A 24,617-nucleotide genomic window follows, 5' to 3' on the forward strand; every position below is an offset into this window, starting at 1 on the left:
TGCCTTCCATCGTGCCAGTGGGTGAGGTTGAAAGCAAAGTACCATATAAAGGCTTATGGACCAGAGATTACGAAAGTAAGAAAAGAGGAAAAAGTGTTTCTGTGTCTATTGAAAAAGGGCATACAGAATACCTCAGATTCAGTTTGGGTTTAATTCAGTTCTAATTATTGGGAACTTGACTCCACCGTGGCCACACTAGGAATGAAACAGAAGAACAGTGTTGATGTAGATCCGGGAGACCTGTAAGATGGCCTCCTGCAACTTCATTCTCTTGGGTCTGTATTAAGGTTTCATTGAGCACATAGGTGGTTCTTTCCATGATCCATGAAGATTTTGCTGGATTACAATTCTTCTTTGTGTCATAGTCAGAGAAATGTATGCTGCTGTCAAACAAACTAGCTTACTTTGAAAGGCTAGAGGTTTTTTTCCTTCACAAAGAACATGGCTTTAATGAATTTGGGGGAACTGTTTACTTTGATAAATTAACATATGAAACGCTAATGGTTTTATAGCTTCACTAACATTGATCTTTCGCAACTTTCAGGGCCTGTAATTCAGTGTTTACAGCATTAGACCACTGTCATGAAGCCATAGAAATTACAAGTGATGACCATGTGATTCAGGTACGGAGACACTTTTTGTCTGGAGATGTCAAAATAGAACCTTTCAAGTTGGAGCCATCCTTTTCCAAGGAACTTTCCTATAATCCTCACATTACTGTGTATTTTCTTTGGAGAAAGGGACATCAAAAATATGTAAAGAAAACTGATAGACTGAAATCTAAGAATTAGATATTCACCAAGAATAAAAAAATTATTTTGGATCCAAACCTATGCTTCCTATGACCAAGATAGGGTAAATTCTTTGATAATTTGCGAAGACAGCATTTAAATCACGCCAGAAGTATGTCAAAATTGTAGAGTAAATGCTTATGGGAATGAAATGTTTTCAAAGGTATTCATTTATTTGCCTGCAGTTGGTATTCTAATTATATAGCAGTCTTGTATGGTAAAGTTGTCTTCCTAAGGAAATGTGTATAGTAGACGAACCTTTGTTGAAATGAAGTCATCTTACTGTATTTGTTGGAAGGTAAGACATTTCTGCTACAACAATAATCTGAAATGTGGACTTCTCCATCGACGGATACTGGCCTGCCTGGAGTTGGTTTGCATAATGGCACTGAGTGTAAGGAACACTTGCTGTCCTCAGTGGAAACCAAAGACAGTGCTCAGGATATGGTGGCCACACAACAGAGCCCCCACTGCACACGGATACACCCTGCTGTCAAACCTAACCAGTAACAGCAGCAGCCCACCCTGCCTTGGCCCCTTCATTAACATGTTCGTAATGTTGTCTCCTTTCCATTCAATGACTCTGTGAAAGAAACACAAGTGCCCCATGATACTGATGGGGGAAACTGAGGCCCAGCAAGGTCAAGGAATTTACCCAAGGAAAGCCCCAGTAATAAGTATTGGAACCAAAATCTGTAGCCATGTCTTTCTGATTATAAAGCCTTCCCTCTTGGTTCCGTGTTTGGCTGTATTTCCAGAATCTGTTTTTGTGGCTGTTCCTTGCCGTGGGTCTGAAAGCTTCCTCTGGTTGCTGTTAGTGCCCACCTATGCACACACAGGTGTGCATCCTGGACTGCAGAGAAACCAGACATGTTTGCTATCGACCAAGTGCAAATCTCACATCCCCCTCACTTCTGTCCAGACTTGAATAATCCATTCCAAACATGAAACGGATCTGCTTTGCACCCCCCTCTGACAGTGGGCAGCCAGATTGTGATTTCTATAGTGAGGAGAAGGGGCTCCCTGCTCTCCACTTGCCTTCCCCAGTTGTCGTCTGATGACTCCTTGAACAGGGAGCAGAGTCCTTCGTTCTATGGTGAGCATCTGGTGGTTAGAGACCCTGTATCTCTGGTGGGGAGGGGGTGACATGGTGGTGGTGTCACCCCCTGCCCACCTTTACTGTGACCAGGAGGAAATAGGCTTGCCCTTTAAAAAACCTACTGTCAATCTGAATATAAAACTCAAAAACAAGGGGAAAGAAGTTGAATAAAGGATGTGATAGGGAAAAGAGAAATAAAATGACATTTGTGTTAGGGATTTCAAGAGGAGCCCTCATGGACAGGGTATTTCACATATATTCTTACTCATTGAGTCCTTCTCAGGGCACGGCCACTGAGGGGTTTATGCCTCTGTGTGACTATGCATGTTCAGAGGTTAGGTGATGGCCCTTAAATTTAAGAATAATATATACCCATCCATTGATCCATCCATCTCAACTCTTTGCTTTAAAACACTTACACAAAGCTTACCATATACCAGGCACAGCAGTAAGCATTTTACACATTCTCATTTATTTCTTAAAACCACTTTATGAGCCAGGAACTACTGTAGCCATTTTACAGATGAAGAGACTGAGGACCAGAGGGGACAAGTAACTTGCCCACAGTCGTGGAGCTCGTTATTGGCAGAACCAGGATTTGAACGTGAGTGCCTTGGCTCCAAGGCACTATGTTTGAGTACCTGCTGCATTCTGAGGTTACGGGAACCCTAGCATGAACAAAGGGCCATGACTTGTACCCCTATCTGCAACTGAATAGTGAAGGTAGAATAAACACACATGGAAATGTATGAGGATTTGGCCAACAAGGAAAACAATACATACATCACATATTTACTAAACAGTCCTGAGTATCCAGAGATAAATCCAAAGTAGGCTTTTCCTGGAGGATTTTATGTCTAGTGGGGGGGAGAGATAAATAAAAACTTGGATTGAGTGCGAGAAGTCACTGGAAGCCTGCACAGGAAGAGAGTGGGAGCCTATAGAAGTGGCTCCAGCTCAGAATGGGCGTGGGGTCAAGGGCGGCTTGCTAGCGGAGGGGAGGAGATGGGAGGAGGGACAAATCCAACTTGGCAGGGCATGGAGTTGGGGAGGGGCGTTGTGAGGGGAGAGAACACGTAGGCAGAGGCCCACAGATGGGGAGGAAGTACAGGGAGCTCAGCACGCAGGTGTAGGCCCACCTGGTGAGCAGTAGCCTGCTGCCTGGCCCCAGGAGGGTGGTGATAGGAGATCGCTGAAGATAGTGTCACCACCCCAACTCTTCTGTCAGCCTCGTAAGGCCTTGTGCTCAGGCTCCAGAGCACCCTCCAAACCTCTCCAGGTCCCAAGTTTAATTGTGTTAGTAGGTTTGTTCGCAGGGGAACAGCTCCCCAAGTGTCCCTGCATCACCAGGCTACTTACTACTATCGTCATAGTGGAGTGCAAGAGTGATGATGATTATAGTTTGCAAGAATGTTTCCGAAGCAGCAGATGGATGTAGGTGATGCCCAAAGAAATCCATGACCTAGAGGCTGTACGGTCACATTTTACCCATGTTCTTTGTCTTTCTTGTCTCCCTTATTCAGCTTCTCATCTAGTAGATTGTTCTTGGAGAAGAAGTTGGAGGGTGGAGATGGGACCTGGGAGTCAGGCAAGGAAATAGCTCTGAATTCCAGGGCCCTGGGCAGAATTTTAGAAAGAAACCTCTGAGTATGCTGGCTCCAGATGTGCCAAGGTGGCTTCTTCTCACACCCACATGTGCCCAGTACTGAAAGGGCTGCCTCCTGCACAACCTGTTTAACTAGATTTATGGTTCAGGTGAGATGGGAAGTGGCCCCAAGCCATAGCATTGGTTAGTAGGCAGTGGCAGTTAGAAAGGAGGCATGAGAGAGCCAATCTCTGCCTTGTAGAGATGTGACTAATAGAAGCCACAACCTGTTCAACCAATTCATTTTTATTCTAACTCATTTTTATTTTTTGACTGTTTTCTTGGCCGATTGGGGATGAGTAAGGCCCACAAGAGGCTGGCTCTACTAGATGAGGACTTCTTGCTCTTTGTCTGCTAAGGAATTTCTTCCAATGCCCCAGAGAGAACTAGGGCGCTGGGGTGGTGAATGAATACATTGCTGCTCAGGAGTGAGGCAGCGACTCCAGGGGGCTTATTGAAGTGACAGAGACCAGTCGGCACCCACATCAGAGAGTGCTCATCCAGGGAACTTCTTACTTGATATTCCAACCTGTTCCTCTGTGTCCCAGCAAGCACTCCTGAGGGCACACAGCATACCCACACTGACCTTTAACCACCTCCTGTTCACAGTACGTCAACCCAGCCTTTGAAAGGATGATGGGCTACCACAAAGGCGAGCTCCTGGGGAAAGAGCTCGCTGAGCTGCCCAAAAGTGATAAGAACCGGGCAGACCTTCTTGACACCATCAACACGTGCATCAAGAAGGGCAAGGTGGGTGCGACAGACAGATTTGCAAACCCCTCCCCAATGCATTTTTGTTTCTGAGTTTTATGTCACGTCTTTAAGATTGGCTCCTTTGATGACATGATAATTAAGTGAAAGATCTCTTATGTTGGCAAAATGAGTCAAGTTGGGGGTTAATTTTGGATACAAGTGAATCAAGCACTTACGATGATGTAGAACCTGATGACTTTGTGTAAGGAGAGTTTATCCTTTCCATGAATCTGTCCTCGCTCTCTTTGCTGGAGTATCGTTGCTGCCTCTGAGCAGAGTTCTGCCCACAGGGATGTTGTGTGTTTTTAGTGTGTCCATTGTTTGGGGGACTGGAAGTACATGTATCCGTATTTCTATGTGGGCCCTGTTCTTGGTCACTTTTCCCTTTTTCTGTTCTCTTTCCTGATCATAGTTGAGTAGAGACATGCAACTCACTTCTCCCTGTCATGTCAGTTTGTCCAGCAGCCAAAGAGAGGGCTGTCAGTGTGGCAGGAAGCTTCCCTGAAGCCCTCTCTTCCGGAAGTGGAGTGTGGCTCTGGCAGCTGGAACTCCCTGTGCATTTTCTTTTAAGCATTCAGAATGCTTTCACGTAGTTATGTCTTTCATCTTGTGTGCTTTCTCTGATGTGAAATAGTGAAATGAGCACTGTGTTCTTTTAATTGGGGACTGTTTATAGGAATAAAATACGTTTGGGTTGTATATGACAGCCAATGTTGATTTTTAAACAATAGGGGCAGTGAGACTGAAAAGGAATCAGGACATTATCAAGTACTCTAGGAAATTTTGCCAGGGTGGTACTGCCACACGCGTAGTGGCCCAAGAGGCACACCAGTTAGCCGTCTCGTGTGAGGGAGGGGGCAGAAACGGGCTGAAGAGAAAATTGGGTTCTGGTTTATCTCCTTCCTCTCAGACATGGTAGAGGGACCACCAGGCTCTTGATGAGCTAATTCCCTGGGGTCCAGAGACAGTAAGAATGCTCACACTCTCCTTAACCTCATAGAAACTGCCAGGAGTCAGACGAATCCCCGAGAAGTCTTGGTAGGATGCCCCGTAGAAAGTAGGAAGACAGGTTTCAAGATAAATTAAGAGACAAGAACTTAGAACCACATTTTCCACTTTGTGTATGTGGGCAAGTTAGTTAGAATCTCTGAGCCTTGGTTTACCCATCTGAAAACTAAGGATGATAATATCAAGCTTACAGGTTGCTGTGAAGATTTGAAGGAAGACCCCATCAGAATCCCTTGACCTGGTACCACTTAGATCCATAGGACTGAGAGTGGAGCTCTACCCACTCATCAACTGTCCTAGGACCCTGAGGGGCCATCTTGGAGGCGGACATGTTGGTCTTGGGGTCTTAGTGCAGGGTGACCACGAGCCTTAGGTAATAAGTGTTACAATAGGTACAATGATAAAGCAATGTTTTATGGAATGTAATGAAAGCATGTGGGAACTTTATTGCTCAACTTAATGAGATCCTCTGAAGAAGCAGCCATTAGCCTCAATGGAAGGATTTTAAGAGCTCTCTTTGTCCATGTAGGAGTGGCAGGGGGTTTACTATGCCAGACGGAAATCCGGGGACAGCATCCAGCAGCACGTGAAGATTACCCCAGTGATTGGCCAAGGAGGGTGAGAGCGAACTCTTGAACTCTTTTAATTGAAGGGCTCATGTGGGCATTGGGTTTGCATATTGAAATACCAGTGTAAGCACTAGACCCACTAATACGGTGGGGTTGGGCTGTACATAGCATATACTGTGGACAGACCCATGTGGCTGGCAACAGCCTCTAGACGTGGCTTTCCCTTTCCCTCTCTTCTCTTGCTTATGGGCTTTACAAAGCATCTCCCCAGCTGCCCACCTCCGCCTTATCGTCTGTGGTTCCATTATCCTCACTACCCTCTGAAGGAGCTGTGTTTAGGCTTTCCCCTGTCATAACAGCAACAACAAAACAACAAGGCTCGCTGGCTTCAGCCCTGCACTGGGAGCCACCTTTCTCTCCTTGAGGCACCAGCTCTGTAGTGGTTCTCTTCAGGCCGGCTCGCGGCTTGTTCCACAAGGTGAAGAGAGTCCTGGAGGTCATGGTTACATGGATAAAGGTGTGTTTGGCCAGAATCAGGTGATAAGATTCCATTTAATGTCAGATTATCAGAGAAGGTCAATACATAATTTCTTTTCCTTCTCTCAGTTAAATTTTGTGAGAGGGTTTACAAAGCCAAACAGGATCCCTGAACAAGTACACCACTGAGGAGCCTCTAGTAAACCACCTTGAAGGTCAACACTAGCTTCATAGCATGGTTTACAAGGGACCCATGCTGTCACGTGATGTTTTGGAAAAAGAAGAGGTAGCAGTTGTCATGCCAGTAACCAGAAGTGGTGAGTCCTGCCTGTGACTCGTAAGACTACCTGAGTACCTTCCAAATTGTTGGGTGGTTAGAAAACAAAACATTCTGTAAAGTCAGCTAAATGTCTTAGGTTGTTTCCTCTCCAATTGTACTTGTTTGATAAGTTTTGAAATTGTTAGCCCTCATTTCAGAGACCATCATCTCGTATTTCCTGACACTTGGCTTCCCTCTGGGGCATTGGCAGGCCTGACAAGGGTTTTGAGCACAGAGAGAGGCCTCCCCTGCCACCCCCTGCCCCTTGAGCTGGTGGCCTTGGCATGGCCATTTCCACTAACAGTCTGTGCTCAGAGGCCATGATGGCTGTCACGTTGGTACCATCTTCTCAGAAAACTTAAGCTAAGATTCGCTCTGTGTGTGTGGCCAGAATTCTTAGGTGACCAAGGCAGAGGAGACACTTTTGCTTGGTAATTTCTGTCAGAATGAATTTTTCTTATCTCTCTGATTTTACAGATAAGTGGGAAGTTCTTTTGTCTAGACGCAGTGTTATTTTTCCCTCACTTGTAGACAGTGCACTATCAAAGGAAATTCTTATTAAAAGTAGGGAAATTTTATCTCTTCCTGTTTACTGAGGCTTATTACAGAATATCCAGTATTTTCTATACTCTCTTCAGTCCTCCAGAGAAAACTGAATCAAAGAGAGCGAAACAGGAGACTCATTCCTGTTCCTATAAAATCTCACATAGCCCTCTAGAATTCCTGGCTCCCCTCTCAGTACCAAATCTACCTTGAGCTGATTTTTGTGCAGGGAGCTGGATAGCCTTTTCTGGTCTCCCTTGTGGTAATGAGCAAGACCGTAGGCCGTTTTGGGATTCTGTCCATAACCTTGAAATAAGAGGATTTTTCTCTGCCTGAAAAATGCCATCATTGTGATGACCATGCTGTGAAAGAATATGGAACATTAATATAAAAACAGCAGCCATGTAATTTGGTCATTGTCCAAATGAGTCTTTTGCTTTTTATATAAGCTGTAAAATTATTCATGTCAGCGGAACTAAAACCAACTTCTCGAGGAGCATTTCATCCTATCGCTGGAGATATCTGGGAGACAAGCTTCAGGAGTCAGTTGCAAAATGAAATATCCATTAGGAAAGTGTTTCTGAGCCAACTGTGATTAAAAGGGAAGCCCAGTTTCTGGAGGCATGTGTGGGCTGTGTATGAAAAATGTGTTTTCCGTAGACTAGGTTTTGTTTGAAATTTAAATGTGCCCTAGAATGGACCCTGGGGTTTTGCTTTAAGAAATTCTGTTGATGTTTTCATTTGCTGATTTGTTGAATCATCTCCTATCTGACTCACTAATAACTGATAATTTATGTTATTAGGAAAATTAGGCATTTTGTCTCCCTCAAGAAGCTGTGTTGTACCACTGACAATAATAAGCAGGTATGGTATTCAGTTTCCTTCCTTTTGCTTTGTCAGCTTGACCACATGTTACATTCTCACCACTGTTCTCTGCTTGTCTTTATCCATATCTTCCTGTACTTGCCAATTTAGGAGGTGTATGGCAAAATTAGGCTCCTTTGACAGGCAAATAGTAGAAAAAAAAATTCCCTGCAGGCTTATGTTGCTTTGTTAGTAATATACAGCAGTTATGATTTAGCCTGTGGCTGTGCAACTAAAGACTAATGTATTTCATGAGAGCATAAAATTCTTCTTCCAAATAAAAAAAGTCCTCTTTTTCTATCATAATTTCTTAAATGAATGAAAAGCATGTATGTATTTGAGCATTTCACTCCCACCAATTCATATCAAAAACAATCATTCCAAGTTAGTAAAAATTAGTACTATTAGTACTGTTTATTTTTACCATTACACCATGCAGAACAATACGTTAGAATCTTGTCTTCTGGAATAACAGAATTTTAATACATTGCTATATTTAAGAACTTATAAAGGTAGTTTTGTCATAGAGAACAATGCTGATATTGGTAAATTTTCTTTCTTATACTTTTAATATTGGGTTGTGTGTATTTTCATTCATCCTTTAAGGTTGATTGGTTAAAAAGCCCTGAACATACATAATTACTAGTGATCTGTTTTTGAAAACACAAAATGTGGCCTTTGATATAGATGGAGATTTTAAAAGAAGGGATAATGTCTTGAAAGGATATGAAGGTCTTTGGGGCATGACCCATTTTAGAGGAGCATGTTGGAGACTTGGAAAGTTTGGGATCAGATAGTGGAGACTGGCCAGACAAGGAGAGAAACTTTGGGGTCATAGGACTTGCTGATGCCCAGGCTCCTCCCCCATGAATAGGCAGCTCCTGGAGGGGAGTCCAACCTGGGTGCCGTGAGCCTGTGGTGGGCTTTCAGCTGGTATCTCAGTCCATTGAAGGTATTCATGTCTTCATGCCTGATTTTTTAAAATAATGATTTGATACATGTATATATTGCAAAACGATCACCACCATGAGTCAACATGCATCACCACACATAATTCCAAAACATTTTTTGTGATGAAGTCTTCGTTTGAGACCTATTCTCTTAGCAGCTTTCAAATTTACATTACAGTATTGTTAACAATGGTCACCATGCTGTACATTATATCCCCATAACTTAATAAATGGAAGTTTGGACCTTTGACCCCTTAGCCCATTTCTCATCCCCGCACCCCGCTTCTGGCAGCCAACCTGTTCTCTGTATCTATACATTCAGTTTTTTGTTTTCCATTCTGCATGTAAGTGATATCATGGTATTTGTCTTTCTCCGTCTGACTTAATTCACTTAAGATATCTAGGAGATATTCTAGGTCCATCCATATTACTGCAAATATCAAAATTTCCTTCTTTTCTGATGGCTGAATAATCGTGTGTGTGTGTGTGTATTAGAGACAGAGAGAGAGAGAGAGAGAGAGAGAGAGACCACATTTTCTTTCTCCATTCATCCATCAGTGGATGCTTAGGTTGTTTCTGTGTCTTGACTAATGGAAACCATGCTGCGGTGAACATGGGGGTGCATATCTCTTTGAGTTAGTGTTTTTGTTTCCTTTGGATAAATGTCCGGGGGTAAATTGCCAGACCATATCGTAGTAACATTTTTCATTTTTTGAGGAACCTCCAAAGTGTTTTTACATAGCACCTGTGCCCTTTTCTTCACATCTTCACCAACACTTGACATTTCCTATCTTTTTGATACTAACCGCTTCAAAAGATGTGAATTGATATCTCAATGTGGTTTTGATTTGCATTTTGCTGATGATTAGTGATGTTGAGCGCTTTTGCATGTACCTGTTGGCCATTTTTATGTCTTCTTTGAAAAAGTGTCTGTCCAGATCTTCTGCCAGTGTTTAAATCAAAAAAATTTTTTTGGCTTTTGATTTGTAGGAGTTCTTTATATATTTCGGGTACTAATCCCTTATCTATGATTTACAAGTATTTTCTCCCAGTTGGTAGGTTGCCTTTTTATTTTGTTGATGGTTTCCTTTGCTATGCAGAAGGTTTTTAGTGTGATGATGGTAGTGTCAGTTATTTATTTTTTCTTTTGTTGCATTTGTTTTTGCTGTTGTATCCAAAAAATCATAACCAAGACCAGTGTCAAGGAGCTTAGTCCCTATGTTTTCTTCTAAGGGTTTTATGGTTTCAGATATCGTGTTCAAATATTTCTTACATTTTGAGTTGATTTTTCTGTATGGTCTAAGATACTGGTCCAGTGTTATTCTTTGGTATGTGGCTTTCCAGTTTTCCTAGTACCATTTATTGAACAGACTGTCTTTTCCCCATTGTATATTGTTGACTTGTGATAAATTAGTTGACCATATATATGTGAGTTTATTTCTGGGTTCTCTCTTCTGTCCCACTGATGTATGTTTCTTTTTTTATGCCAACACCATACTCTTTTGATCACTACAGCTTTGTAATGTAGTTTGAAATCAGGGAGCATGGTGCCTCCAGCTTTGTTCTTTCTCAAGAGTGATTTGGCTATTCTAGCAAAATATTCTGGACTAGTGAAGGGAATCGTACGTTTTCATAGTATTTAATTCATCATAAAATGCCTCCTTCAGCACGGAGAATTTCACCTAGAATCAGGAAGTTTTCATTTACTACCGAGACATCTGGGAAAGGAAGGGAGTTGACTTTCATAGAAAAGTAGATTCTGTCAATAGCAAAGTTTACACATTCCAAGAGAAAGAAAGAGATCTGGGTGAGAGGTGACAGGTGGGGAGACATCCTGGTGGCTCTTGAAAGACGAACCACTGAACCCACGCAGTGCAAGCCAACCTGTCATGGGCTGTGAAGCTGCTGTGCACGGTGTAGGCCCACCTGTGCTAATTCGTGTTCATGCCAGAGATGAGCCAAGTACATTTTGTGGCCAGTATCAAGCACAGCCTTCCCCCACCAGCCGATGCTTGATCTTCCTCCTTTCTTTCTCAGTCGGACCCCCAGCCTCCTTGTCACCGGTCTTCCCACAACCACGTGTGCCCACATTCTACCCATCTGTCACCCCCACCGTCATCATGGCTGTTGGTGTGCCTCAATGCCCTCTCCTCTCCAGTGCGGTCACCAGACTGTGCTTGTCCTTGGGGGCCCATGCTGCCTGATGCACGGTGGGCCCTTTGGCCGATGGTTAGCTTGAATGGAATTGAATGTCTAGGTCCTGGCTTCCTGCCACCTACAAATCCTTCCTGCTTCCCAGGGAGAGCAGGCAAGCCCTTAGTACAGGACTTAGGGGTGCAGAATACAGAAAAGAGGGCCACCTCTTTTCTGATGCTGTAAATAGAAACATCTTTATTGCCGTGAATTAGCTGTTGTTCTGAGAAGAGTGGAAACGCAGAGCTCAGATACCCTGAGCCATTGACGTCACCTAATGGTGCTGCACAGGCCTGGAGAGACACTTAGATTTTCCAATAACAAAGAATTTTTATGTCTCTGGCTGGCCACAGTGTTTTTCCTCCTCATCGGAGGAGGCTGGAGTGAATGGTGATGAGTCTGTGACGGGAAGGGCTCCCCAGAGGTGGGAGCAGCCTGTCTGAAGGCGGTTCTGGCTGTGCTGATTTCTGGGATGTTAGCCTTGACGTCAAGATCCGCCCATGGGTTTGCATTTTAACAAGGAATGAAATTGTAAGCCAGGATGCTATCTCCTGGTAGTGCTTGTCGTCAGCAAAAATCCCTTTTCCTGTGTGAGCCCTGTAGCTTCTTGCCAAGGGGCTGGAAGTGGTCAGTGAGGTTTGTCTGCTGTAAATACCGTCTCCCCTTCCACCACACACACTTGCTCCCCAAATATGTACTAAACACCTGTACTGGTGCCAGGGACAGTCTCTGCCCCAGAAGCTGTGGGGGTTACAGACTGATAAACAGGATGCATTTCTAGAGCGCCGTGCAGGGGAGGTGTGAAGTGAGAGCAGGAGAAACAGAGAACGTAGGACCAAAGGAGACTGGCTAGAGTTTTTTTTAGGTGTCGTCTAGGACAAGGGGCAACAAACCACACCCCACAGGCCACATGTGGTCTGTCGTACACGTAAAGTTATGTGGGAATACAGCCACATTCTGTGTTACGTAGTGGCTGCTTTCACGCTACAGCAGCTGAGAAGTTACAACAGACACCTTGTGGCCTACAAAGCCTAAAATATTTACTCTCTGGCCCTTCACAGAGAAAGTTTGCTGACCACATTTCCAGAAGGTAATTTTCTTTTTCGAACTACCCGCCTTCCTAGGCCAGGTACACTCTTCCTGGGATCCCAGAAATGGCCTCCTCCTGTCAACCCTGCACCCTGGGGCAGAGCCCATCTCAACCTCTGTGTAGCAGTAAGACGTGAGGACCTGTTTCCTTAATGCTTTTGCCTTTTCACGAGGTCTAAATCCAAATCCAAATGCATGACTCAAAGTGGAATTTCGGGGACCTGCCACCATGCTCCAGGTGTCAAGCTCATGTTGGGAAAGGACACTTCTAGGATTCCATCTTCACACCAGCTTTTCCTAAGCTGGCATCATCAAAGCAGAGGGGCCTCACCACTGGCATCCCTATAGTACTAGCCCACCCTTAGTGCGTCCCCCATTCTTGCTTTTTCCTCCAAGCCTTGGCCATGAGAATATGGAGAGCCCAGCGCTCCCAGAAGCCAACATGCTGCAGGCATGGAGCCCTGGCAGAGAGTATGGGAAGCCAGGGGGCAAGAGGGTGGTGGTGCCGCTGGCGGTCTTGTGTCCTTTAGCTTGGATCATCTGGTCCCTCTTCTCATGGATGGATGACTCACAGGTCATGGAGAATCCCAAGAGAGGTGCAGAGGTTGCCTGTCCATTAAGAGGAAGGTCGTTTTGTGTGTGTGTGTGTGTGTGTGTGTGTGTGTGTGTGTGTGTGTGTGTGTGTGTGTGAGAAGTTAGGGAGCACGGACACCCAATGAACAGCTCCAGAAAATATCCCCTGTTCTACTAGGTTGTAGCAGGGGAAGGTTCTGATCAGGCTCTGAGGTGGCATGCTGATTTCTGGCTCATCAAGGTTCTGAGACAAAGGCTGAAGGAGAACAGAATGAGAGCAGTCTAACCTGCATTTTGCACAGGACTTTCCAGACCTGGCAGTAGTGAGGGAGGGGAGGGAGAGAATACTGGAATTCTAGTGACCACCTCCACATCCTCGTTTTAGGGAAGAGAAGTTGTTTCAACAGTGAAAAAGAAGGGAAGGACATAATCTCTGAATGAAGAATAGCTATTTAACTTGAATAAGTTTTGCTTAGTAAAAACACTTGTTTCTTCCACTGCAGACTGATATAAGCATTGTAACATCCTAATATCACTCTGGGGACAGACGTTTGGGGTCACTTTAAAAGCACTTTTATCTGTGTAACTTGTTTGAGAATAATAGGGGCAGAAATGAGGACTGAATTGTCCAAGTTTGCAGTGATGGATTCTTGCTTTGAGATGAACTTTTTGGGGTTCATTCCTATTTTGTTGTATAGTATGCTATTTAATCTTGAAATTGTAAAAATTAGGGAAAAAATAGAACTTCACTACAATTATAATGCATATGACTAAACCTGTCAAAAGTGCCTAAGACAAGATACAGAGGGTATAGAGTGGCAGGGAGTAAGAAGGGTGAAAGAACAGGTCTTCCCTTTTGGGAAGGCTTTGTGTGGGGACGGAGGGACTAGGCCCTGAAGGCAAAAACAGTGGAAAATTTTAAGGAATCAGATTAAGCTCAACATAAGAAAGAATTAACAGAATGGGCCAAGCTCCTAGGTAGTTTGTGGCTAGTGAGTTCATCACTAAGGGAGGTAATCAAATAGGAGTATATTGAGCACTCAGTAGGAAAAGCTGTCGGGGGAGGTCGCTCACTGGCCAGAGGTTAGGCTAGGTCAGTGGTTTCTCCCAGTGTAGTTCCCTGGAGCTGCAGCAGCCCAGGAATTTGTTATAATTGCAAAGTCAGACCAACAGAATCGAAACTCCAAGGGTGGGCCTAGGCAATCTGTTTTAACAAGGCTTCTGATGGGACTCTGAGGTTGAAGAGCTATTGGACAGGATGAATGGCCGTCAGGCTCTGATACTATAAAGTTGGATCACTGGTTCATCAGTAGGGTCTGTTCTGGGTTAAATCTAGTCGGAAAAGATTTTTTTCGCTTGTGGCGGCCATCCAGCCCTTCTCTCCTGAATATGGGGACCCTGACCCATGCTGCTCAGGACCTTGCCTTGCAGGGGACCCCCTAGAGCTGCATGTCCAGTCTTGAAATATGGCTAGAGATGCGCTCCACGTGTAAGCCACGTGCTAAATTTCAGAGACTTAGTATGAAAAAGAATGTAAATGATCTCATTAAAAGTATCATAGTCTTAGACTGATGACATGTGGAAATGATACTTGCACATATCGTACCTAAAATATCATTAAAATCAGGTTTGCCTGTTTTTACTTTTTCATGTGACTGCCAGAAAATTTAAAATGACACATGTAGTTCGCGTTTGTGGCTCACACTTTATTTCTGTCAGGCAGCTGGTTTCGCCATTCCCTCCCCTGTCAAATCTTACCCTGAATCCCCCTTCCCATTCACAGGTGACAGGGGCTAACAAGCTGAGCACACCATCTGGTTTCAGCCAGTGAACCGGCAGCAGATGGCCTCCCAAGAGATGAGGCTAAGACCCATTCTCCAGGCCCCTGGCAATACTCCCCCTGTTATGGGAAGATGATCTGCTGGGCACTTAAGCAGGTCTTTAGGGAACACTTTTGTTTGGGGGAATTGTGGGAGCACCTTTCATTAGTTCTTAAACTGCAGCAAAAAGCTCTTATTCTTAGAGCTCTCCAGTAGACAGCAGGAACCCCAGGTGCCTTGTCCTGTGACAGCCTTCTGCCCCCTGCCACAAGGCCCATCCCCATTCTGCAGCCCCAGACTGGCTTTCTCTTAGGTCTGTCCTTGCCCTTCTCTGTTCTTAGGCCTCTACTCTCCCCACATTTGCCAACTTCTGTTCCCTCTAGTCCTTTCCTTCCTGGCAGGTGGCTGGGCTAATAATAAGCCTTTCCATGATTTTTGGACTTCTCTTCTAGGGCGTGGCAGAATAGGCTCCTCAATACTAAAACAGTACCGTAGCTCAGGCACTCTCTGTAAAACTGAGAGAACGTCTGGTGCAGGCAACAAGCAGAGACAGAATTACAGGCTGCTTTCTGCTCGTTGCTAGTGATAAATATGTTTGAATTTGTCCTAAATGCCCAGGATTTGAGGTATGTCTCATGTTTTTAATGGCATGGACTGTTTGCAGCTTCCTTGTTCTTTAGGACTCTACCCAGCTTCTCCTCCCTCCAAGAAAACTTCCAGAACCTGCCCGCCATATCTCTCCTGCACCTGCCATGAGGCGATGGTTCTGCTTCTCTTCTGCATTGCCCATTGGACTCTTAATCTTATCCTGCTTTGGATCAGTTCTCACCTGGGGGCAGGGACCCCACTGTGTGTGCCCAGGAGACATAGGGAAGTTATTATGAAAACTAATGTTTACTCCCTAACACAGTAACCTTTGAAAGGCATAGGAGATTAAAGATGAAGCTTTTATCTAGTCCCAAATTAGTATTATGTGTTCAGTATTGGTCTGTATGTAGCTAATATGTCACACATGCTCTAATGTATTTTCCATGTTCTTCCAAGACAGTTGGAGAAAAAGGGAACTGCGATTGAAAACATGACCTCATTCATCCCAGGAAGTGGCTACTCACATTTAGAAATGTTTTTTATGTAATCAGTATATTAGCATGATGTTGAATTTATACACATGTACTGGACTCACAGCAGGTGCTCCAAATAATTGTTAATGTATTTGATAAAGCCACTAAGTAAACACCATTTTTCCATTTAGCTTTAGTACATTTTTACATGAAGCTATTTTTTAAAAAGTCCCCCGATGTTGCAAAACCACATTTTCCCCCCTGAGAACTACATTTGAACTGCCGAACCCTCAGCACTCATAAGTGGAGTACCTGCGAAGTGTTGGAGGGTGCAGATGAGTGGGAGGTCATGGCAGGGAGAGGGAGCACGAGGTGGGCAGGGACCCGGAGAATGGAGAGATGGGATTACATGTTTGGGAAAGTCTTGAGTCAGAGGAGAGGAGAGACACAGCTTCATGGCGGGCATTGGTTCTGGCTGCCGTAGCCCATGATGACAGGCTTCAGAAAGTACCCCTGGGGTCTGAAGCTGAGAGGGCATCACCGTGCTCACCAGGCACAGGGTGAATCAGGCACATTCTGGCCAACGCGGACCCACACTGAGCCTGGTGGGGGAGCAAGAAGACACAAGTGCCTTCACCCTGTTGGAGCAACTTGGCCCGGTGTGTTCAGCAGGACCACAGGCCTGGGGCTGTCCACCCTGCGCAGTGATGCACTGGGTTCCTTTGCACTGTGTGATCCTTATCGCGTCCTCTCTGCCATGGCAGTGGGTATTTAGCCCACGTTGGGGATAGCTAGGAGTGGAGGATAGGAAGAACAGGGAAGGGACTGAAAATTCTGAGGTGCTGATCAAGTTGGCCTCCTGTGAAGCTGTCCATGTCCTCTCAGTAATGAAGCCCAACCCAGCTCCAGTGGGGAGCCCTTAGCTTGAAGAAAACCACTTTGATTTGAGAAAAGTAAGATAGGTTTGGTAATAAGCAGTAAAGAGGCAAAGACACATTGAAGACAATGAGGATTTAACGAGGAGATAATATGTTTGATTTGGGGAGAAGGGATTTTTTTTCCTCCAAAATTTAACTGAAATTGTAAAGGTTGCATTTTTATATAATCTGTCATTCAGACTATTGCAAGATTCTGCTCACTGTGCAGACTTAGACTAATTGAGCCGAAGAGATTTTCACATTATCTTAGACCTGACTGTTGAAAGGATTTCTCATTTAGCATTTGTGGATATTAGCCCTATCTGGAATTTGTTTTGTTTTCCAAACTAACAGTTGGTGGCTGACTTCTCAGGAGGAATTCGTTTACTTCACATTGAGAACTTTTCAGTTTGGGGCATGCTTGGCCTTAGCTGACCATTCATTCATCCAGTCAGTGAGCGTCAGTTGCCCCTGAGTCCTTTCACCCAGTATAAGTCACAAGGACAGATCAGACTGAGGTAATAGGTTTCTCCCCACATCTACTCCTGCCGAAATCCTTGGCTGGCTAAAGGGAACCCCCACCATCCACTCAGTCATCCTCACCCTAAACCTGGGAACCACCTTTGGCACACTTGGTTTCTTGTGTCCCCCACATCTTAGAAGACATTTAGTCGAAGATTGTGTCTTCCTAACAGTTCTAGACTCTCTGTGCCTTTCTCTCCATCCCACCCCATTGTATCCCACTGTGACTTCTGGTTGTCCTGCTCTGGCCGCCCATCTGTTCTCTGCCTCTATGAAGAGATAGACTGGCAACGGCTCAAACAGGCCCAGGAGAGGAGATGTTTTAATTTTCTGGAACTATGTGAGTCAGTTGTTAAACCACCCATTGTTAAAAATACAAGTTATGGAAACATGTAATTCAGTTTCTAAAAACTTAATAGTAAGCACTCAAAATCCATCACTTCTTCAGTGTTTTACTCCATTATACTATTACCTGAGCTCTTGAGGTCATTTATGTTTGTCTTAGCTGTGTGGTGGAAACACCGTATGAAGCTCAGCTGCCACATCCAGTGACGTCATGTTGGTAGCTTCAAACAGCCATGCTGGGAGTGTGTTTAGACCAGGGAAATCAGCAAACACTACAAATCAGGACTTTTTAAAAAATTTTAGACAAAACCTATTTAGCTTATTAAGTGCTCTTTTTTTTAATTTTTTTTTAACGTTTTATTTATTTTTGAGACAGAGAGAGACAGAGCATGAACAGGGGAGGGTCAGCGAGAGGGAGACACAGAATCTGAAACAGGCTCCAGGCTCTGAGCTGTCAGCACAGAGCCCCACGCGGGGCTCGAACTCACGGACTGCGAGATCATGACCTGAGCCGAAGTCGGCTGCTCAACCAACTGAGCCACCCAGGTGCCCCTTAAGTGCTCTTTTTAATACCTTTATAGTGAAGACAGACAATGAATGGACAACTCCCTCCCTCTCCAAGCAGTGTTCATACTTATGTATATGTTCACTATTTAGGTCTTGAAATTGATCCTGTAACAACATAAACCCATGGTAAATTCTGAACAGAGAAACACACTGTAGAGAAATGCAATTGGGTAAGATATGTTTGGATGAACACCAAAATGTTTTATTTTCTATTTTTAAATTTTTCTAGTGTTCATTTATTTATTGAGAGAGAGAGACCCTGAGTAGGGGAGGGGCAGAGCTGGAGGGGGACAGAGGATCTGAAGCGGGTTCTGCGCTGACAGGAGCAAGCCCGATATGGGGCCCAAACTCACAAACTGTGAGATTATGACCTGAGCTGAAGTGGGATGCTCCATCAACTGGCTCACCCAGCTGCCCCAAGCCAAAAATTTTTAATCCATATTTGTGGCTTACTCTAGATCAAAATATATCTATATTGGCTCAGATTTTTTTTTTCACTGAGGTAGAATTGGCATATAACATTGTATAGTTTTAGTTGTACAGCATAATGATTTGACACATGAATACATTGCAAAATGATCTCCATAATAAATTTAGTTAATATCCATCACCCCACAATTACAAATATTTTTTCATATGAGACCATTTAAAATCCACTCTCTTAGTAACTTTCACATATCCAACAGAGTATTGTTAATTATAGTCAATATGCCATACATAATATCCCTAGGAATTACTTATCTTATAATTGGAACTTTATACCTTTTGACCACCTTCACCCAGTTCACCTACCCCCTGCAGCCAGAATCACAGGTCTGTTCCTTGTATCTTTGAGCTCAGATTTGTTTTTTTTGTTTTGTTTTGTTTTGGTTTTTGGTTTTTGGTTTTTAGATTGCACATGTGGGTAAGATAATATGGTAATAGAGTGTTTTTCTTTGTCCGTCTAGCTTATTTCACATGGCATAATGTCTCAAGGGCCATCCATATTGTTGCAAATGGCAAGATTTCCTTCTTTTTTACAGCCAATATTCAATTGTATATACATTTCACATTTTCTTTATCTGTTTATCAGTTGACAGACATATAGGTTGTTTCCATGTCTTGGCTATTGGAAAGAATGCTACAATGAACAGGGGGTACCTGTATCTTGGCAGAGTTATTTCATTTCCTTCTAATAAGAACCCAGAAGTGGAATTGATGGATCATATGGTAGTTCTATTTTTAATTATTTTTTAGACATCTCCATACTTTTTTTTCCATAGTGGATAGACCAATTTACATTTTCAGTAGCATGAAAGTGTTTATTTTTCTCCACATCCTCTCAAACACCTGTTATTTCTTGTCTTTTAACTAGTAACAATAACAGATGTGAGTTCATGTCTCATGGTGGTTTTGATTTGAATGTCCCTGATGAATAGTGATGTTGAGCCTGTTCATGTCCCTGTTGGCCTTTCATATGTCATCCTTAGAAAGATACCTCTTCAAATCTTCTGTCCCTTTTAAAATCCAGTTGTTTGCTATTGAGTTGTAGGAGTTTGTTATGTATTTTAGATGTTAACCCTTTATCAGATATGTGACTCGGTAGTTTGCCTTTTCATTTTAATGATGGTTTCTGTTGCTGTGGGGAAACTTCAGTTTCCTGTAGTCCCAATCTTTTGTTTTTCTTGCTGCTTTTGCTTTTGGTATCACATCTAAAACACCATCACCAAGATAGATGTCAAGATGCTGATCTTTTACATTTTCTTCTAGGAGTTTTATGGTTTCAGGTCTTACATTTAAGTCTTTAATCCATTTTGAGTGGATTTTTGTGTATGGTCTAAGTTGGTGGTCCAGTTTCATTATTTTGCATGCACCTTTCCACTTTTCCAAGACCATTCATTGAAGAGACTGTCCTTTCTCCATTGTATATTCTTGGTTCCTTTGTCATGCATTAATAGACTGTGTAATTGTGGGTATATTTTTGGGCTCTCTATTGTGTTCTGTTGATCTATGTGTTTATTTTAATGCCAATACATTACTGTTTTGAATACTGTAGCTTTGTAATACAGTTTGAAATCAGGGAGCATGATGACTCCTGCTTTGTTCTTTCTCAAGATTGCTTTGGCTATTTGGGGTCTTTTGTGCTTCCATATAAATTCTAAGTTTGTTTTGTTCTCTGAAATCATCTTTGGAGTTTTGACAAGGATTGCACTGAATGTGTAGATTCTTTTGGGTAGTATGGGCATTGTAATGGTATTAATTTTTCCAATCCATGAGTATGAGACCTCTCTCCAGTTATTTGTGTATTTCTCAGTTTGTTTCATTAGTGTCTTACATCTTATAGTTTCAGAATATAGGTCTTCCACCTCCTTGGTTAAATTTTTTTTTCAGTGCAGGTGGAACTGGGCCTTGGGGCCCAGGCAGGAGGCCACCCTGCAGGCAAAGGAAGAGCCGGTGGAGGGGCCTTATTTGACCTTCTTGGGGCACAGGTTGTTGATGCGGCCGCATTTCTAGCAGTGGTTGACAACGCAGGGGTGAATGTGAGCATAACACTTGGGGCACATCATCTTGTCTTAGTCGTATTTCTGGGCCAACTGGTATGGGGAAGGCTCGATGATGCCACCCTCCCTGCCCAGGGTGAAGCACCAAGTGTAGGGTGGACTTTTTCTGAATATTGTAGTCTAACAGACTGTGGCCATCCTCCACCTATTTGCCTGCAAAAATCAGACACTGCTGGTCAGGCAGGATGCCCTTCTTGTCTAGGATTTGGGCTTTGACATTCTCAACAATGTCACTGGACTCAACTTCCAGAGTGATGATCTTGCCCATCAAAGATCCACATCTCTACGTCCACTGCAAGGCTATTATCACCAAACTGCTTGGCTACCTTTCATTGAAGAGAAGGAGCCTCCTTGGCTAAATGTATTCGTAGGTATTTTATTCTTTTTGATGCAATTGTAAATGGAATCATTTTCTTAATACTGTATCTCTTTCTGATAGTTTGTCATTAGTGTATAGAAACACAACTGGTTTTTGTATATTGTTTTTGAAATCCTGCAACCTCACTGTATTTTTTAGTTCTAACAGTTTTCTGGTAAAATCTTTAGGGTTTTCTATATATAGGATCATGTCATCTGCAAATAGTGACAGTTTTACTTCTTCCTTTTCAATTTGGATATCTTTTTCTTTTTCTTGCCTAATTGCTGCAAGTAGGACTTGAGATATTATGTTCAATAAAAGTGGTGAGAGGACATCCTTATCTTGTTCCAAGTAATACAGGGCAAGTTCAATTTTTCAACGTTGAGTATGATGTGTCCTTGTCATATATAGTTTTTATTTTATGAAAGTACATTTCCTCTCTACCCATTTTGTTAAGAGGTTTGTTTTTTTTCATGGTGAAAATATTTATAATTAGCTAGACTCACTTTAGGTGCTCTCAGTTTTGTTGGCAACATCAAAAGCATTATAGTCTGGAGTCAGTTGAACATAATGCCTTCTTCTATCCATCAGGCCTAATAAGGTGTTATCCTGGGGCTTATGGGTGGCCCAGTCAGTTAAGCATCTGACTCTGGGTTTTGGCTCAGGTCATGATCTCATGGTTCATGGGTTCAAGTCCCCTGTTGTCCCCATCTGTGGATCCTTCTTGGGATTCTCTGTTCCCTTCTCTCTGTTCCTCCCCCACTCATTCCCTCCCCCCCCCTTCAAAATAAATAAACTTAAAAAAATGTGTTGACCTTGGCCATGTCAATGTCCTAGAGCTTCTTCACAGTTTGTTCAGGTGCTAGTTGGCCTTGACATTCACAGTGAACACTAGTGTCTTCTGCCTTCTTCAAGGCTGTCTTGGCAGTTATGGGGAACTTAATGATGGCATAATAGTCAAGCTTGTTTCTCGAAGAGATGCTCTGTTTGATGATATTTGGGCTACGTTCATTGCTGCAGTGTCTTGGGCTGCTGGAAGGTCAGTGACCTGTGAATATTCATGGGCAGGGGAGGGGGGGCAGGGGAGCTGCAAGGTGCCTTTCACCACTACTTTCTTGGCTTCAAAGCCTTTGCTTTGGCATCAGATTTGTGGGAACAGAAGTTTTTCTTAGCTTTCAGTGTCACCTTTGTGAAAAACTGTTGAGAATTTTTATCATGAATGGACACTTAATTTTGTCAAATTCTTCTTTATTCATTGAGGGAGATCACTCATCCTTGCATCCCAGGGATAAATCCAAATCGATCATGGTGTATGATCCTTTTAATATGTTGTTGAATTTGGCTTGCTAATAATTTGTTGAAGATTTTTACATCTGTGTTCATCAGGGATATTGGCCTTTAGTTTTCTTTTCTTGTGGTGTCTTTATCTGGTTTTGGTATTGGGATAATGCTGGGTTTTTAAAATGAATTTGAGAGTGTTCCCTCTTTTTCAGATTTTTGGAAGACTTTGAGAAGAACTAACATTAATTCTTCATTAAATGTTTGCTAGAATTAACCAATGAAGCCATCTGGTCCTGGGCTGGCCTGCCTTTTCTTTTCTTTTCTTTTCTTTTCTTTTCTTTTCTTTTCTTTTCTTTTCTTTTCTTTTCTTTCTCTTCTTTTCTCTTTTCTCTTTTCTCTTCTCTTTTCTCTTTTCTCTTTCCCTTTCTTTCTTTCTTTCTTTCTTTCTTTCTTTCTTTCTTTCTTTCTCTTTCTTTCCTTCCTTCCTTCCTTCCTTCCTTCCTTCCTTCCTTCCTTCCTTCCTTCCGATCCTTTATGGGCACAGTTTGTGGTCACCAAAACAACTACAATAATAATTCCACAGATCACCGTAACAAATATTGTCAGAATTACCTAAATGTGACAAAGAGACATAAAGCAAGAAAATGCTGTTGGAAAAATGATGCTGATAGACTTGCTCACTGCAAAGTTGCCAAAGACTTTCCGATTGTGAAAAATACATTATCTGTGAAGCACAATAAAGTGGAGTATAATAAAATGAGGTAGACCTATAAATAGGATCATACAATTTAAGGCCTTTTGTGTCTGGCTTCTTTTACTTAGCATAATGCTTTCCAGATTTATTCTTGTTGTAGTATATATCAGTATTTCATTCCTTTTTAAATTGCCAAGTAAATTCACTGTATGTATACTCCATATTTTATGTATTTATTTGTTTCTTTTTAAAATCTAATTTATTTTCGAGTTAGCTAATAGAGTATATTTTGGTTACTGATTCACTCTTCTTTCTTGTAATACACCTGTTCAGATTTTCTACTTCTTCATGACTCAGACTTTGTAAGTTGTATGTATCTAGGAATTTACCCATTTCTTCTAGGTTGTCCCATTTTTTTCGTATATAATTATTCCTATGAGTCTCTTTGAACCTTTGTATTTCTGTTGTGTTCACTGTCATGTCTTCTCTTCTATTTTTTATTTCTTTCTTTTCTTCTCTTTTATTTTTGAGTTTATTAATTTGAGTCCTCTCTCTTTTATTAGTGAGACTTGTTAAAGATTTGCCTATTTTGTTCATGTTTTCAAAAAACCTGCTCTTAGTTTCATTGATCTCTTCTTTTTTTTTTTATTATGAAATTTATTGTCAGATTGGATTCCATACAACACTCAGTGCTCATCCCAGCAGGTGCCCTCAATACCCATCACCCACCCTCCTCTCCCTCCCACCCCCCATAAACTCTCAGTTTGTTCTCAGTTTTTAGGAGTCTCTTATATTTTGGCTCCCTCCCTCTCTAACCATTTTTTTCTTCCCCTCCCCCATGGTCTTCTGTTAAGTTTCTCAGGATCCACATAGGAGTGAAACCATATAGAATCTGTCCTTCTCTGTATGACTTATTTCACTTAGCATAACACTCTCCAGTTCCATCCATGTTGCTACAAAAGGCCATATTTTACTCTTTCTCATTCCACGTAGTATTCCATTGTGTATACAAACCACAACTTCTTTATCCATTTATCAGTTGATGGACATTTAGGCTCTTTCCATAATTTAGCTATTGTTGAGAGTGCTGCTGTAAACATTGTGGTACAAGTGCCCCTATACATCAGAATTCCTGTATCCCTTGGGTAAATGCCTAGCAGTGCTACTGCTGGGTCATAGGGTAGGTCTATTTTTAATTTTTTGAGGAACCTCCACACTGTTTTCCAGAGTGGCTGCCCCAGTTTGCATTCCCACCAACAGTGCAAGAGGGTTCCCATTTCTCCACATCCTCAACAGCATTTATAGTCTCCTGATTGTTCATTTTAGCCACTCTGACTAGCGTGAGGTGATATCTGAGTGTGGTTTTGATTTGTATTTCCCTGATGAGGAGCGACGTTGAGCATCTTTTCATGTGCCTGTTGGCCATCCGGATGTCTTCTTTAGAGAAGTGTCTATTCATGTTTTCTGCCCATTTCTTCACTGGGTTACTTGTTTTTTGGGTGTGGAGTTTGGTGAGCTCTTTATAGATTTTGGATACTAGCCCTTTGTCCAATATGTCATTTGCAAATATCTTTTCCCATTCCGTTGGTTGCCTTTTAGTTTTTGTTGATTTTTTCCTTTGCTGTGCAGAAGCTTTTTA

At 42.7% G+C, this 24,617-nt stretch overlaps 1 protein-coding gene and 1 pseudogene across 6 annotated transcripts in view; one reads left to right on the top strand and one right to left on the bottom strand.

Annotated features, from left to right (window-relative positions):
* Positions 1 to 24,617, top strand: part of PDE8B (phosphodiesterase 8B) — a 251,434-nt gene that overhangs the window by 143,324 nt on the left and 83,493 nt on the right. For 5 of the 6 annotated variants that reach the window (XR_006218630.1, XM_042988849.1, XM_015536538.2 and 2 more), the window contains 4 exons: positions 545 to 623; positions 4,145 to 4,285; positions 5,826 to 5,914; positions 8,008 to 8,068. Coding sequence is in view for 5 of the 6 variants with exons in the window: in XM_042988849.1 (XP_042844783.1) it covers positions 545 to 623; positions 4,145 to 4,285; positions 5,826 to 5,914; positions 8,008 to 8,068 (370 nt within the window). In the remaining variant the exon portion in view is untranslated. The remainder of the gene's footprint in view (positions 1 to 544; positions 624 to 4,144; positions 4,286 to 5,825; positions 5,915 to 8,007; positions 8,069 to 24,617) is intronic. The other variant, XM_042988866.1, reaches the window with a different exon arrangement.
* On the bottom strand, positions 20,550 to 21,548 carry LOC102957099 (annotated as a pseudogene).

Source organism: Panthera tigris, chromosome A1 (assembly GCF_018350195.1).
Source record: "Panthera tigris isolate Pti1 chromosome A1, P.tigris_Pti1_mat1.1, whole genome shotgun sequence".
NCBI classification, from domain to species: Eukaryota; Metazoa; Chordata; class Mammalia; order Carnivora; family Felidae; genus Panthera; species Panthera tigris.